The following is a 17,398-nucleotide window of genomic DNA, read 5'->3' as shown; positions in this document are numbered from 1 at the left end:
GGGACCTGGCTTTAATTGAGGATTCTCCTAATAGTATCTTTGTTTTGGATGGTTTCTAGGTTTTATCTCCTGTTTTATCTCCTGTTTCTTTACCAGGTTGGATCCTCCAGGTCTCTGGGATTCAGCAGGAACTCTCAAGTTGAAATCAAATTTACCATTCTCACACCTTTCAGAATTCCTGATCTCACTTCTTTGGGGCTTCTGGAATGTTTCATGTGTGTTTGCTCAGCAAAATGTTAGAAAAACAATTTTTTTTTTGCTTTGTTTTTAATAGGAAGAACGTTCAGGGTATCTATTCTCCATTATGCCGGTAATGAAAGTCTCTACTTGCTCAGTATTCCACAATATGGATGTGCCATAATTTTATTTTATTAATTTATCTTTTTAAGGATTTTATTTATTTGTATGACAGAGGAGAGAGACAGCAAGAGAGGGAGCACAAGCAGGGGGAGTGGGAGAGGGGGAAGCAGGCTTCCCGCTGAGCAGGGAGCCTGATGCGGGGCTCAGTCCCAGGACCCTGGGATCATGACCTGAGCCGAAGGCAGACACTTAACAACTGAGCCACCCAGGTGCCCATTTTATCTGTTTTTTAAAGATTTTATTTTTAATCTCTACACCCAAGGTGGGGCTCAAACTTAAAACCCTGAGATCAAGAGTCGCACGCTCCACCGACTTAGCCAGCTGGGTGCCCTGAATGTACCATAATTTTAAAATTTCTTCTTTACTAAGGGATTTTAGTTCTTCCTTGCTAAAAAAAGTTATGACAAAAGTTTTTTTGCACGTAGATCTTTGTATGTATATGGTAGTAGTTTTCATCACTAGTGGGATGAGGCAAAGAAGCCAGATAGACTCATTCTTTCTGTTTTAAGTGGGCTCCACGCTCAGCATGGAGCCCAACATGGGCCTTGAACTCAAGACCCTGAGATCAAGACCTGAGCTTGAGATCAAGAGTCAGATGCTTAACCAAATGAGCCACCCATGTGCCCCAAGATAGACTCATTCTTATTCATCCTTTTCTGTGCCACTTAATTTGTGAATGCCCTAAATGCCATATGTTTTCAGATAACCTCTAAAAGTTTCCCACCCATACAAAATACATTATCATAAGCATATTGTTGTGTCTGAATAGTTTATGTCCAGGTGAGCATACCCAAAAGACAACATTATCACTCATCTTGGATTATATTTTGGGCAGGTAAACAACACTCTTGATTCATGCTGAGTCATTAGAAAGTGGAAGTCACATAGCAACCTGCAGGACAGTTCAGAACATAGCCTCTGATGTTTCTCAAGAAACAAACACAAAAGCCATCATAAAAGTTATGTATTTTAAAAAAATGTATTTCAGGTGGCATAATTCTAAATAAATGAGGAAATTAAATAGCAGGCTACTTGTGCTTGAAAGTTGACAGTGCAGGGCCACATATGTAGAGGCCTTTTTACAAAGCAGTGACTCTAGTCTAGAATATATAATCCTGAATATTGTAAGCACATTCTTTGCATGTCATTTGTCAAATAAAAATAACTTTCCTCTTCACAGTTTATTTTTCCTTTGTGGCACATTTTGAACTGCAGAATCCTTTATCTACCATTTGGCTTTCCATAAGCTATCAGGCAGGATCTCTGTGAGATTCTCTACTTTGAGAAACTATGTGCCTAATATTTATTTATGATACATGACTCATAATTACATTATTATGTGTTTTCAAAATAGCATGTGATAATTTAGCTCCTTTTAACAACAGATAAAATGTTTCTAAAGACTTTTTCCACAAGTTCAGATGTTTCTTGGGGCCCTTCCCAATCTTCATTGGATTTATGGTTGGAGTTTTTTTTTTTTTTAAGATTTTATTCATTTGACACAGAGAGACACAGTGAGAGGGGGAACAAAAGCAGGGGGAGTGGGAGAGGGAGAAGCAGACTTCCTGCTGAGCAGGGAGCCCGATGCGGGGCTCGATCCCAGGACCCTGGGATCATGACCTGAGCTGAAGGCAGACGCCTAACGACTGAGCCACCCAGGCGCCCCCGGTTGGCGTTTTTTAAAAATAAAGGACTGGGGCGCCTGGGTGGCTCAGTTGTTAAGCGTCTGCCTTTGGCTCAGGTCATGATCCCAGGGTCCTGGGATCGAGCCCCGCATCAGGCTCCCTGCTCAGCCAGGAGCCGGCTTCTCCCTCTCCCACTCCCCCTGCTTGTGTTCCCTCTCTAGCTGTCTCTCTCTCTCTCTGTCAAATAAATAAAATAAAATCTTAAAAAAAAAAATAAATAAAGGACTAAACCAAATTTTCCATAAGGTTTTTTGTTTGAATTTTACAATGTGACTACTCACTGAGGTAAACATTTGTGTTTACGCAATACTCATCCTTGTTTAAAACTTTTATGGCTGAGATGTCCTTAGGCTTATAGTAAATTGGCTAGCTTCAGTGACATCTCTCTGGCCTTTGAAGTTGGCATAGTCCAGTATAGCTACCTAAGGGGTGTGTGGCCATGGAAAAACATGTTTTTGTTGTTGAGTGTTCTTGCTTTCTAGTAATTTTATTTTCTGCTCAAGGGATTTAGTATCTGTTCAGATACTTTATTTTTAAAGGCCACATAAGTAATGACTTGATCTCTAATCTTAGCTTTGAAAATTTCCCAGACACTAATAAAGGTAATGTCTGATGACCTATTATTTGAGAATACTACTCACTGGCCAGCAGTCAGTGCTATTTAAAAATGTATATTTTATTCTGAAAATTATTTCTATGGCTAAAAGGCTTTGTTAGTAAAATTGTGCATCTAATGACATAATTTGGTGACTTTTGGGCCTAGATTTATAATAACTTTTTACGTGGTATCACTGAGACTTAATGTAGTTAAAACACTTTGCTCTTCAAATACTGTACTAAATAGTTTTTTTTAAAGATTTTATTTATTTGAGAGAGAGAAACAGAGTACAAGCAGGGGGAGAGGCAGAGGGAGAGGGAGAAGCAGACTCCCCACTTAGTGAGGAGCCCAACATGGGGCTCGATCTCAGGACCTGGAGATCATGACCTGAGCCGAAGGCAGCCTCTTAACCATCTGAGCCACCCAGGCACTCCTGTACTAAATAGTTCTGAGAAGAATATTCAGTAAATCATAGTCTTACCAGAAACAGCACCTATCTCTTGGACTAATAAGAATATTTTGGTCACAAAAGGTTATATAGAAATCCTTATTTTGCATGAATGTGCACTATCTTGGCAGTGACTATAGGAGTAGGATTTTAACAAAGGATCAACTTACTGCTGAAGACCAGGATCATCAGTTAAGTGATGTGGACTGTCCACATCAGGACATTAACAAGATTAATTATTGGTGGAGTGAAAGAGAACTTTACCAGGTTGTATTATATATGACAGGGTGTATTTATAAAGAAGAAGAGCAGTTTTCTCCCAGTTGTCTGGACAAAGCTGGAGTTGCCATTTTTGGTCTGTTTTTACTTGTTTTATGTCTATAATAACAGATCCTCTTGGTAAAAACCCACCCTAGACACAGTGGTGGTTTTTTGTTGTTGTTGTTGTTTGGTTTTGTGTTGGGTTGTTGTTGTTTGTGGTTGATAGAGAAAACTACATATTGCCACCTTGATATGTTTTCTTATTTGGCTTTCTGTTAAAGGGAGATACACAGGTCAGTGAAACAGAATAGAGAGTCCAGAAGTAAACCCATGTATATATAGTCAATTAATTTATGACAAAGGAGGCAAGAATATACAGTGGGGAAAGGGTAGTCTCTTCAGTAAATGGTGTTGGAAAACTGGACCACAGTCTTACATCATATACAAAAATTAACTTAAAGTGCATTAAAAACTTCAGTGTAAGACTTAAAGCAAGTAAAACTCCCAGAAGAAAATACAGGTAGTAAGCTCCTTGTATTAGTCTTAGTGAGGTTTTTTGTTTTGTTTTTGTTGTTGTTTGCATCTAACTCCCAAAGTAGGAGTAATAAAAGCAAAAATAAATGAGTGGGACTACATCAAACTAAAAAGTTTCTGTACAGAAAAGGAAACCATCAACATAATGAAAAGGTAAACTACTGAATGGGAGAAGTTATTTGCAAATCATATTTCTTTTTTTTTTTTTAAGATTTTATTTATTTGACAGAGAGAGCACAAGCAGAGGGAGAGGGAGGGAGAAGCAGGCTCCCTGCTGAGCAAGGAGCCTGATGTGGGACTCGATCCCAGGACCCTGGGATCATGACCCGGGCCAAAGGCAGCCGCTTAACTGACTGAGCCACCCAGGCGTCCATGCAAATCATATTTCTGATAAGGGGTTACTATCTAAAATATACAAAGAACTCCTACAACTCAATAACAAACAAAAAAAAACCCAATCCAATTAAAAAATGAGCAAAATAAGTCAATCAGAGAAAGACAATTATCATATGATCTCACTGATGTGAGGAATTTGAGAAACGAGACAGAGGATCATAGGGGAAGGGAGGGAAAAATGAAACAAGATGAAACCAGAGAGCGAGAGAAACCATAAGAGACTCTTAATCTCAGGAAATAAACTGAGGGTTTCTGGGGTGGAGGGGGGTGGGAGGGATGGGGTGGCTGGGTGATGGACATTGGGGAAGGTATGTGCTATGGTGAGCGCTGTGAATTGTGTAAGACTGATGAATCACAGACCTGTACACCTGAATCCATACATTATATGTTAATAAAAAAATTAAATTAAAAAAAGATATACTTGGGAAAAAAACGGGCAGAAGATATGAATAGACGTTTTTCCAAAGAAGACATACAGATGGCCAACGGACACATGAGAAAACACACACATAAACACAATGGAATAGTACTCAGCCATAAAAATAATGAAATATTGGCATTTATGACAACATGGATGTACCTAGAGGATATTATGCTAAGTGAAGTAAGTCAGACAGAGAAAGACAAATACCAAGTGATTTCACTACCAGTGGAGTCTAAAAAAAACAGAACAAAGAAAACAAAACCCAGACTCATAGATACAGAGTTAGGGGTGGGGAGCTGTTGGAGGGCAAAATTGGTAAGGGGATTAAGAGGTACAAATTTCCAGTTATAAAAATAACTTAAGTCTTGGGGATATAATGTACAGCATGGGGAATACAATCAACAATATTATATTAACTTTATATGGTTAGAGATGATGACTTACTGTGGTAGTTTGTAGTATATACAAATATTGAATCACTGTGTTGTACACATGGGACTAAAAATATTATTTGTCAATTATACTTCAATAAAAACAACAACAAAAAGAAATGAAGTTTAGTTCTTTGTTGCTAAACTCTTAAGTTATATGCAAAGAGAAGAAGCCATCTGCCTAATTAATTGCAATCTTTAATGGAAATCTGTTATAGCCTAGTTCAACACTTGATTCCAGTAGAAGGGAAAGAGTTCATTTCACTTTTTTGAGGCTACAAAATAGTTTATTCTTCTTTCCCTACATGTAGCAAGACTTATGAACATAGGTTCACAAAAGAGATTCAGTGCTAATTATTAAAGCTTCCTCATATTTCCACTCTCATCAGTTGTAAATAATGTATCTGACTGTAAAATGGAAAAAGTTGAAATTTTCCACTTGTGCATTTTGAGCTTTTCAGAGGTATTATAAACTCTGGAAATAATAATAAAAGATACTAGGCTTTATACAGTGCTTTTTGTTTGAGGAACTCCTATAAACACTAATGCATTGATCCTAACACAGTACTTGATTGTGACTTTAAAAGGTCATGAGTTAGTGCTGTTACAAAAAAAAAGTTTAAAAAGATTGGAGGGGGAGCTCTAACTTATAAATACTTTTAAAAAAATATCTAGATAAAAGTTGATCTAGACAATTGAAAAAATAAAAATGGTGGATTTTTATTAACTTTTAGCCTGTGATAGATTTTTATCCCTTTAATTTTTTTCATTTATTTGTGAATCTTAAAGCTTAATTCCCTTCTTAGAGTAGTAAGCAGAATTTTCTTTCAAACTTTTAGTCCTTCTCAGCCAAGGCTTAAACTTGTGGTGGTTTCCTGAGTTTGTCACATTAACAAAGCAATGCATTTTATTGGTCCTGAATTAGAAGATCATTGTTTTAATTTTCTTAGTTTAATATCTGTAGTATGTAGCTGTTGATTTTGACGATTATGGTGGTCATGTGACTTAATCTTCAACTTTTTTGTGTTTTGTAGGTTTATTCTTCAGTCCAAGGAGGCAATTCACAATCAACTGTTAGAGAAACAGAAAATAGCAGAAGAAAAAATTAAAGAATTAGAAGTAAGTTTTGAGTGAATATTGACAGTAGTAAATTTTAAGAAAAAGGTTATTATCTCACTCTCATGTTAAATGAAAACGTATGCCTGCCAAAGTCATGTCACGTTGTTTTCATTCTAATTGAGTTTTAGAGCAATAAACCAGTCATATTCATGGCAGTGTGCAAGACACTCCTCCCCCCTCCCCCAAAGGAAAAGAAAAAAAAAAGGGGGGAAGAAAAAAGAATAGTCTCTGGGAGATGTAGAGATTTTTGAAGAAGATAGGATGCTGTTAATCTGAATGTATTTTCTCCATTGCCTTCAAATGAACATGTCTGTTTTTAAAAGCAAAGCAGGGGCGCCTGGGCAGCACAGTAAGTTAGGTGTCCAACTCTTGGTTTTGGCTCGGGTCGTGGTCTCAGGGTCATGAGATTGAACCCCCAGCGATGGGCTCCCTCCTCAGCACGGAGTCTGCTTAGGTTTCTCTCTCCTTCTGCTTCTCCCATTCGTTCTCCCTCTCAGTAAAATAGATAAATCTTTTAAAAAAAAAAAAAAAAGAGAAAAGAAAAAAGGAAAACATGCAGTATATATTTAAACACCACCTATTGTGGTGGATCGGCATGAGAGTGGGTGATGATAATAATATTTAAAGGATCTTGATATATGTCTCATATTGCAATTCGTTTAACATAGATTAGGTATAACTATCTGAAGGATGATGCTGCAGTGAGGAAAACAATTTTTTTTTTTTTTTTTTTTTTTTTTTTTTTTTTTTTTTTTTTATTTTTTTTTTTTTTTTTTTTTTTTTTTTTTTTTTTTTTTTTTTTTTTTAAAGATTTTATTTATTTATTTGAGAGAGAGAGAACACATGAGAGGGGATAGGGTCAGAGGACGAAGCAGACTCCCTGCCGAGCAGGGAGCCCGATGCGGGACTCGATCCAGGGACTTCAGGATCATGACCTGAGCTGAAGGCAGTCGCTCAACCAACTGAGCCACCCAGGCGCCCGGAAAACAATTTTTTTTTCTGCTAGGGGAAAAGGTGAGGGGTAAGAGTAACTTAGTAAATTTTTGGATAATTGGAATTTATTACATTTACCATATACATTAAAGCCTTTGATGAGATACTCTTCTTGGGCTTGAGTAGAAGGTCCATCCTGTATATAGTAAAAGTTGGCCTGGGCAAAAGATTGGTTGTTATTTCTTTGGGGCCAAGATTTCCTGAAATGGGGGTGGTTACAATGACTTCATAGGTCACTTTATCTAATTTGTGTGAGTACTGTGTGAGGCGGTAGTTCAGAATCTGACTCAGCCCTCTACGGAATTGGTGAGACACCCCCTGTATCCTCCCGGGGGTTTCTTAGGGGCACCAACTTGGCATGGCCTGGTATGTAGTGTCTTAGGTTACTTAGGTTTATTTTTGTTTGACTACTGACCATAATTTAAACAAACTTGATAATAGATTTGTAGCTTAGAAAGGTGTATTGTAAAAAACAAAACAATTAAGCATACAAACAAAAAAAAGAAAAACTTATCTTTTAGTAACCAGCTTATTATTGTGTCCTATTTTATCATTTTTGTTAGCCCAACTGTTCTAGATTGAATTTTGTATCTTCTACTGTTCTCAGAGTAACTTCAAAAACCACCTACTTGTGATCTCTCTCTGTCAAATAAATAAATAAAATATTTTTAAAATATCTTAAAAAAAAAAAAACTCCAAATAAAACTATTTCATGTGGATAACTGAAAACCTGTTTTTGCAGCTGTAGGTAAATACGTCTAAAAATTATCCTGATGAATAAGTAACCAGATGTAAAGTATTGTATATATGATTCTCTTTTTATGAAAACACAAAAAATAAGAGCCCTATATAAACATTCAAAATGATATTTCAGGGGGCGCATGGGTGGCTCAGTCAGTTAAGGGTCTGCCTTCGGCTCAGGTTGTGATACCGGGGTCCTGGGATCAAGCCCTGCGCGGGTCAGGCTCCCTGCTCAGCAGGGAGCCCGCTTCTCCCTCTCCCTCTGCTGCTCCCCCTGCTTGTGACTTCTCTCTCTCTCTGTCAAATAAATAAAATCTTAAAAAAAAAAGATATGTCAGTATATATATTATATTAACACTGGTTACTCTAAGGAAATTAGGTGGGATATGGGCATGAAATTATTTTTTTCTTAAAATCTTTGCATTGGATAAATTAAAGCATGTGTTAACTTTTATAATTAAAAAGAATATTATGGTAAAATTGCCACAGATGATGATTATAGCATATCGTTTAGTTTTGATGAGTATTAGGATTTTTTTTTTAAGTAAGCTCCACACCGAGTGTGGAGCCCAGCACGGGGCTTGAACTCACGACCCTGAGATCAAGACCTGAGCTGAGATCAAGTGTTGGACACTTAACCAGCTGAGCCACCCAGGCACCCCAGGAAATTTTTTTTCCCCAAGTTACCTTTTTTTGGAGTTTCTCAAATACTGGTAGAGTATCCTGATATCTGCCAGATAATGGAAGTAGATTAGCTGGCTTGTTGGTACTTATTTGAAATGCTAATTACAGCTACAAAAAACTAGCAGAATTAAACCCCAACTTCTTTCCTAGAACATTTTATTGTGTCTTTTTCTTTTTAATCTTTTATTTTACATGTTTTTTTAATATCACAAAAGCACTGATTTTTTTTCCTGATTATTCAGTTAGTTATTGAGAGAGATATGTCAAATCTCCATGATGATACTTATCAGTTTCTCCTTCATCTTTCAGCTTAGTGGGCATTGGTGTTTAGAGATTACTCTCCATGTATTTAAGTGCTCATTATTACTGTATACATAGTTCAGAGGATAGATTTCATTTTGCTTTATATGTTTGGGAATTTCTCAGGTCTTTTAAAAATAGTATTCTGCTGACTTCTGGCTTTTGTTGTTGCTGTTGAGAAGTCATCTGTCAGCTTAGTTGTTGTTCCTTTGTATTTTTTCTCTGGTTACTTTTATTTATTTATTGTTTTAAAAAATTTATTTGAGAGTGAGAGAGCGTGCACACGAGTGGGGGGTGGGGAAGAGGAAGAGAGAGAATCCTCAAGCAGACACCCTGCCGAGCATGGAGCCCAACATGGGGCTGGATCCCAGGACCCTGAGATCATGACCTGAGCCAAAACCAAGAGTCAGCCGCCCAGCCGATTGATCCACTCAGGCACCCCCCTGGTTACTTTTTTTTTTTTTTTTTAAGATTTTATTTATTTATTTGAGAGAGTGAGAGAGCAGGAGCAGGGGCCGGGGAGAGGGAGAAGCAGGCTCCTTGCTGAGCAGGGAACCTGATGTGGGGTTCAATTCCAGGACCCTGGGACCATGACCTGAGCCACGTAGGTGCTCCCACTCTGGTTACTTTTAATATTCTCTTTGTCTTTCATGGTTTGTGGTTTCTTTGGGATATGTTTAGGTGTGGAGTTAGTCTTTTTATTTTTTTCTTAATCCTACTTGGTTTAAGTTGAGTTTCCTGAATCTGAGGATTAAGATCTTCCATCAGTCTGGAAAATTCTTTTTTTTTTTTTTTTAAAGATTTTATTTTATTTCTTTGAGAGAGAGAAAGAGCAGGAGCTGGGGGAGGAGCAGAGGGAGAGAGAGAAGCGGACTCCCTGCTTAGCAGGGAGCCCAATGCGGGGCTCCATCCCAGGATGTTGGGATCATGACCTGAGCTGAAGGCAGACACTTAACTGACTGAGCCACCCAGGCCTCCCAGTTCTGGAAAATTCGTATATTTCTGAATATTAACTTCTTCCCTATTTTCTCTGTGAAGTGGTATTTCCTTCTGGAATTCTTCCCCATACCTTTAAAGCAGCTGTTCCCACCATCTGCAGTTGCATCTTTTTGTTGTTGTTAAAGATTTTATTTATTTGACAGAGAAAGCACAAGCAGGGGGAGTGGCAGGGAGAGGGAGAAGCAGGCTCCCCACAGAGCAGGGAACCTGATGTGGGGCTTGATCGCAGGACCCTGAGATCATGACCTCAGCTGAAGGCAGCCTCTTAACCAACTGAGCCACCCAGGCGCCCCTGCAGTAGCATCTTAACTGGTTGTTCTTGTTTTTGTTTTCTTTTTCTTTTCTTTTTTTAATCTGGTTTTTCCCCATCAATCCATTTAATGTATTTAAGCTAGGATGTCCTTTGTAACATATTAGAAAATCTGGTCCTATTACTCCTCTGTGTAAAACTCATCATTGTTCTTGGGTAAAGTTCAGACTTGTTACCATACCTTCAAGGGTTTTTATGAAATGACTCCTGTCTATTTCTCTCATCTCCCTCATTTCCTTTGCCTTCTTTTACACTGTATACTCCAGCCATTCAGAAATATTCTGTTTTTAGAACTTGCTGTGCTTTGTTTCTACTAGGTCTTTGGAAAAAATAGTTTCCTCCATTGGGGAACTTTCTCCTCCTGCAGTTATTAGTGGCTCCATATATTAATACTCAAGATCTTAGTTTAGGGCTACTTCTAAGAAGCATTTTCTGATTCCTCAGTCTTAAATCAGGTCCTTTTTCCTTGTTCTCCGTAATGATTTTATTAGTTTCATACCATAGTGTGGTAATTTGAACATATGAACCAACACCACTTGAGGTAATTACAAATAGGGTTTACTGGGGGCACCTGGGTGGCTCAGTTGGTTAAGCAGCTGCCTTGGGCTCGGGTCATGATCTCAAGGTCCTGGGATCGAGCCCTGTGTTGGGCTCTCCGTTGAGCAGGGAGTCTGCTTCTGCCTCTGCCCCTCCCCACCACTCACTCTCTCTCAAATAAATAAATGAAATCTTTAAAAATAGGGTTTCCTGGGGCGCCTGGGTGGCTCAGTCGTTAAGCGTCTGCCTTCGGCTCAGGTCATGATCCCGGGGTCCTGGGATCGAGCCCCGCATCGGGCTCTCTGCTCCGCGGGAAGCCTGCTTCTCCCTCTCTCACTTCCCCTGCTTGTGTTCCCTCTCTCACTGTTTCTCTCTCTGTCAAATAAATAAATAAAATTAAAAAAAAAAATAAAAATAGGGTTTTCTATTGCTTGGGAAGCTTGATACAGATTCAGAGCTCTAAATAGTTCTTCCCAAGGAGGAGTTGTTGCTTCTCCTTTCAGATCTACAGTGTTTTCTTCTGGGTCCTAGCATTTCTTGCCAGTTCAACCTGTTTTGTCTTAATCCTATTTACTTATCATCATCATTTAATTTTTACCCTAAGATACCTTAAAATATAGTTGGGGAGTCACAGTTTATACATAAGTCAGCAGACAAAGGCCAGGCTGTTTCCATTAAGCATGTTTTCATCTCTAAGATTGTTTTGTGTCTGGATCTGTAGTTTCAGTTTTTGATCAAAGCTGTTAACTTGGCCCACTCTGTATGCCTCCTCACTTCCTGCCAATAATCTATACAAATGACACTATGGATACACCTTTTGAATGACATAGGTGCTTATCTGATTCAGCTTCTTTGAAATGCAAACCCAATTTCATTCATATTTCCTAGACTCCCTTTTATGCATGTCTGTTCTTTTTTTTTTTTTTTTTTTGCCTTCTGTAGATTTCCCCCCCAGCTGTTGTTTATGAGTGCAAAGCTTACCTGGAATTTGTTTAGCTCTTAATAAACTCTCTTATGCTGTCCCTACATTGTCATCCAATCTAGTGGCCTCACTTGCTGGCCCTTTTTTATGGAGCAGAGGTGGGGGTACTATAACCCTGCCTTCATGTTCCCTTGATAGGGAGTTACATTACTTACTAGAAGGGTAAAGGTAAGTACTAGCTTATTGGGAAGACAGTCTTACTGTCTTTTTCTTCTTAAAACTCCATATTTACAAAATACTACCCAAATGTTGGGTATTCTTTGGGCTGTAGTCATTTTACTGGGATTAATGAGAAAATATTTTTATAACAGACTCACAATATGATAGTGTTATTTAGATTTTTATCTTTCCTTTATAAAGATGATAGATCAGGTTCTTTGAGGAACAATCACCATTTCATCTTAATGGTGATTAGTATAGACCAATGATGCTGGTCCTGTTTAAGAGAAAATATAAAATGGTGGCTTTAGTATGATAGAGTAACCATGTTATTTATGTCTGTTTTTTTAAAAATTCCAGTAATTTTTTCAAGATGGCTGAGTGTATATAATACATGATACAGTATATGTTGTTAGAAAAGTACAAAAGCTTAATTTCTTTTTTTTTTTTAAAGATTTTATTTATTTATTTGACAGAGACAGACAGCGAGAGCAGGAACACAAGCAGGGGGAGTGGGAGAGGGAGAAGCAGGCTCCCCGCTGAGCTGGGAGCCCGATGTGGGACTCGATCCCAGGACCCTGGGATCATGACCTGAGCTGAAGGCAGTCGCTTAACCAACTGAGCCACCCAGGCGCCCCAAAAAGCTTAATTTCTTAAATGACCTTAGTATAATTGGGATTTGGAATGAAGACTATGAGTCTTATCTTTTTTTTAAATATTTTAAAATTATTATTTTTTAAGATTTATTTATTTATTTGACAGAGACACAGAGAGGGAACACAAGCAAGGGGAGTGGAGGAGGGAGAAGCAGGCTTCCCGCGGAGTAGGGAGCCCGATGCGGGGCTCAATCCCAGGACCCTGGGATCATGACCTGAGCCGAAGGCAGACGCTCAATGACTGAGCCACCCAGGCGCCCCAGTATTTTAAAATTATTTTTAAGTAATCTTTACACCCAGTACGGGGCTCGAACTTACAACCTTAAGATCAAGAGTGGCACGCTTCACCGACTGAGTCACCCAGACACTTCTCATCTGTCTTTGTAAAAATAATTTTCTTTTTGAAATGTACAGCATTGCTACAAAAGGAAAATAGAAGTCTTTTTTTCCTAGAAAATTCAGTTTTAGTTAAAGTTGAGTTAAAATGTTGACTGAGGCAATATATTCTTTTTGTAATTTTTTTTATTTATTTATTTTTTAAAGATTTTATTTATTTATTTGAGAGAGAGAGAATGAGAGAGACAGCACATGAGAGGGGGGAGGGTCAGAGGGAGAAGCAGGCTCCCCGCCGAGCAGGGAGCCCGATGCGGGACTCGATCCTGGGACTCCAGGATCATGACCTGAGCCGAAGGCAGTCGCTTAACCAACTGAGCCACCCAGGCGCCCCGAGGCAATATATTCTAAAGTGAAAAATACTTCCTATATTTTTTGCTCACTTTTTTTTGAAGTAAGAAGGATATAATTTTATGGACTTTTTTTTGCCTTTAGAAAAACTTGGATTCAGCTTTCAGATGAGCTAGAGCTCAATTTCTGACCCTCTTGCCTTATGAATCTCCACTTTTTGGAATCCTTGAGATAACTCTTAAGCTTTCAGTGATATATTTGAGTACATTTTGACCACCATTCTCTTAGGTTCGCTCCTGTGTTCCAGGTGAAGAGGCAGTTATTGCTTGAGGCTCATCTACATTTAGTCTAAAGTTCCCATTATATTTTAGACACATGCGTATACTGGTTGACCACTTCCTCTCCTTTATCTTTGACATGGTCACCACACCTCCCACTACCCTGGTTAGCTTAGCAGTGACATAATAAAAATAAGAGTAAGGAAACCCAGGACATTTTGGCCTGCATGATGCTGCTTCTGACACAAAATATTACAATCTCAGGGTTGTGAAATAGCTCTGCAGCCCGTGTTGTAAGTAAAATCTAAGAAACTGTAAAAGTCCTGATTCTTGCACAAAAATGACAATTTTGGTTAGATGGTGGTTCCTGAAACAAGAAGGAAGAATAGTGGCAAGGGAACTGGTAGGAAGTGCCTGTGACATTCTGCAGTTTGCTGTTTTGAGACTGATGAGAAAATGTTTTGGAGGAGTTCCCATGATTGAGGAGGTTTTACTCTGCCTGTTGAAGATCATTTTTTCCATAGCATGGGTGGTAACTGGTAGGCACTTGGCTGAATGTCCACGTTTTGCCCTGAGTACTTCATTTTTGAGTTGGTACCATTGTGGATATGATGGGAGCCCCTCTTTGGAGGTGATGTCAGGTGGACACTATTATATGATAGACAGTGATTCTATTCTGTTTCAGTGGAGAGAGAAGGGCAGGTGAGAGCAGAGCCAGTGATGAGATGTTTTTTTATATGTTAAACAAGAATTATACTCCGTGCGGGCATAGCTCAAAATTTAGACTCCATTAAGAAATTAGTCATTTATTTTGTAGTGAAATACAGCATTTATAAAAATGAACCTTAAAATACATATAGCTTAATAAAAATTGACATGCACCAGAGGCTCTCCCATTCTTTTCTCCCCCTAATCACAATGCCATTCCTGCCCCTTCCCATAGTTACAACCGTAACTTTTGTGATAGGTATTCCTTTTTCCTTTTAAGTTTTCATTTAAATTCCAGTTAGTTAACATACAGTGTACTGGGGCGCCTGGGTGGCTCAGTTGGTTAAGCATCTGCCTTCTGCTTAGGTCATGATCCCAGGGTCCTGGGATTGAGCCCCACGTTGAGCCCCATGTCCAGCTCCCTGCTCAGTGGGAAGTCTGCTTCTCCCTCTGCTCCTCCCCTGGCTCGTGTTTTCTCCCTCTTTCTCAAATAAATAAATGAAATCTTAAACAAAAAACAAAACCATACAGTGTACTATTAGTTTCAGGTGTACCATATAGTGATTCAGCACTTCTGTACATCACAGGTGCTCATCACAAGTGTACTCCTTAATCCCCATCACTGGTTTAACCCATCCCTTCACCCACCTCCCTTCTGGTTAACAATCTGTTTGTTCTTTATAGGTAAGAGTCTGTTCCTTGGTTTGCCTCTTTTTTTTTTTTCCTTTTGCCTATTTGTTTTTTTCTTAAATTCCATATGTGAGTGAAATCATACGGTATTTGTCTTTCTCTGAATGACTTATTTTGCTAGCATAATACTCTCTAGCTCCATCCATGTCATTGGAAATGGCAACATTCCATTCTTTTTTTTTTCTTTTTTAAAGATTTTATTTATTTGACAGAGACACAGCGAGAGAGGGAACACAAGCGGGGTGGGGGTGGGAGAGGGAGAAGCAGGCTTCCCGCGGAGCAGGGAGCCCGATGTGGGGCTCGATCCCAGGACCCCGGGATCATGGCCTGAGCCGAAGGCAGATGCCCAACGATTGAGCCACCCAGGTGCCCTGTGGCTGAGTAATATATACCACATCTTTATCCATTCGTCAGTTGGTGGACATTTGGGCTGTTACTGTAATTTGGCTATTGTAGATAATGCTGCTATAAGTGTCAGGGTGCATATATCCCTTTGAATTAGTATTTTTTTAATTCTTTGGGTAAATACCTAGTTGAGCAGTTGCCAAATTGTAGAGTAGTTCTATTTTTAACTTTTTAAGGAACCTCCATACTGTTTTCCAGAGAAACTGTGCCAGTTTGCATTCCCACTAACATTGCATGAAGGTTCTTCTTCCTCTACATCCTCGAGAACACCTGTTGTTTCTTGTGTTGTTGATTTTAGTCATTCTGACAGGTGTGAAGTGATCTCTCATTGTAGTTTTGATTTGCATTTCCCTGATGTTAAGTGATATTGAGCCTTTTTTAATATGTCTGTTGGGATGTCTATATGTCTTACTTGGAAATATGTCTATTTATGTCTTCTGCCTGTCTCTTAATTGGATTATTCATTTTTGGGGTGTTGAGTTTTACAAATCCTTCATATATTTTATTTTATCTTATTTATTTTAGAGAGGGAGAGAGCATGTGCCCGGGGTGGGGAGAGAGAGAGAGAGAGAATCCCAAGCAGACTCCCTGGTGAGCACCAAGCCCAGTGCTGGACTCAGTCTCACGACCCCAAGATCATGAACTGAGCTGAAATCAAGAGTCCGGTGCTTAACCGGCTGAGCCACTCAGGCACCCCACCTGCCTTTTACTTTTTTTTTTTTTTTTAAGATTTTATTTATTTACTTGACAGAGAGAGACACAGCAAGAGAGGGAACACAAGTAGGGGGAGTGGGAAAGGGAGAAGCAGGCTTCCCGCTGAGCAGGGAGCCCGATGCGAAGCTTGATCCCAGGACCCTAGGATCATGACTTGAGCCAAAGGCAGATGCTTAACGACTGAGCCACCCAGGCACCCCATCGGCTGCCTTTTACTTTTGTTGATAGTTTCCTTCTCTGTGCAGAATCTTTTTTTCTTTCTTTTTTTTTTTTTTTTTTAAGATTTTATTTATTTATTTGAGAGAGAGAGAATGACAGACAGAGAGCATGAGAGGGAGGAGGGTCAGAGGGAGAAGCAGACTCCCCGCCGAGCAGGGAGCCCAATGCGGGACTCGATCCCGGGACTCCAGGATCATGACCTGAGCCGAAGGCAGTCGCTTAACCAACTGAGCCACCCAGGCGCCCCAGAATCTTTTTTTCTAATGTAGTCCCAATAGTTTATTTTTGCTTTTCTTTCTCTTGCCTCAGAAGACATAATCTAGAAAGAAGTTGTTATGGCTGATGTCAAACAAGTTACTGCCTTTGTTCTCTTCTAGGATTTTTATGGTTTCAGGTCTCACCTTTTGGTGTTTAATCCATTTTGAATTTATTTTTGTGTATAGTGTGAGAAAGTGATCTAGTTTAATTCTTTTGCTTGTAGCTGTCCAGTTTTCCCAACACCATTTGTTGAAGAGATAGTCTTTTCCCATTACATATTCTTTCTTGCTTTGTTGAAGATTAATTGACCATATAATTGTGGGTTCATTTCTGGGTTTTCTATTTTGTTCCATTGATCTGTGTGTCTATTTTGGTGCCAGTAGCATACTGTCTCGATGACTACAGCTCTGTAGTATAACTTGAAGTCCGGAATTGTGATGCCTCCAGCTTTTCTTTTCTTTCTTTTTTTTTTTTTTTAAGATTTTTATTTATTTTTTGACAGAGAGAGAGACAGCGAGAGAGGGAACACAAGCAGGGGGAGTGGGAGAGGGAGAAGCAGGCTTCCCTGCCGAGCAAGGAACCCGATGCGGGACTCGATCCCAGGACCCTGGGATCATGACCTGAGCCGAAGGCAGACGCTAAACGGCTGAGCCACCCAGGCGCCCCTTTGCTTTTCTTTTTCAAGATTGTTTTGGCTATGTGGGGTCTTTTGTGGTTCCATACAAATTTTAGGATTGTTTGTTCTAGCTCTGTGAAAAATGTTAGTATTTTGATAGGGATTGCATAAATGTGTAGATTGCTTTGGGTAGTAGGGACATTTTAACA

General features: G+C 39.2%; 1 protein-coding gene across 1 annotated transcript in view; it reads left to right on the top strand.

Annotated features, from left to right (window-relative positions):
* The window catches only part of PFDN1 (prefoldin subunit 1), a 71,071-nt gene that overhangs the window by 29,884 nt on the left and 23,789 nt on the right, over window positions 1-17,398 (top strand). The window contains exon 3 of the mRNA XM_021701833.2: window positions 6,172-6,256. Within this exon, the coding sequence (XP_021557508.1) occupies window positions 6,172-6,256 (85 nt within the window). The remainder of the gene's footprint in view (window positions 1-6,171; window positions 6,257-17,398) is intronic.

Source organism: Neomonachus schauinslandi, chromosome 7 (genome assembly GCF_002201575.2).
Source record: "Neomonachus schauinslandi chromosome 7, ASM220157v2, whole genome shotgun sequence".
Lineage (NCBI taxonomy): Eukaryota > Metazoa > Chordata > Mammalia > Carnivora > Phocidae > Neomonachus > Neomonachus schauinslandi.
This window is presented reverse-complemented; position numbering and strand designations above follow the sequence as displayed.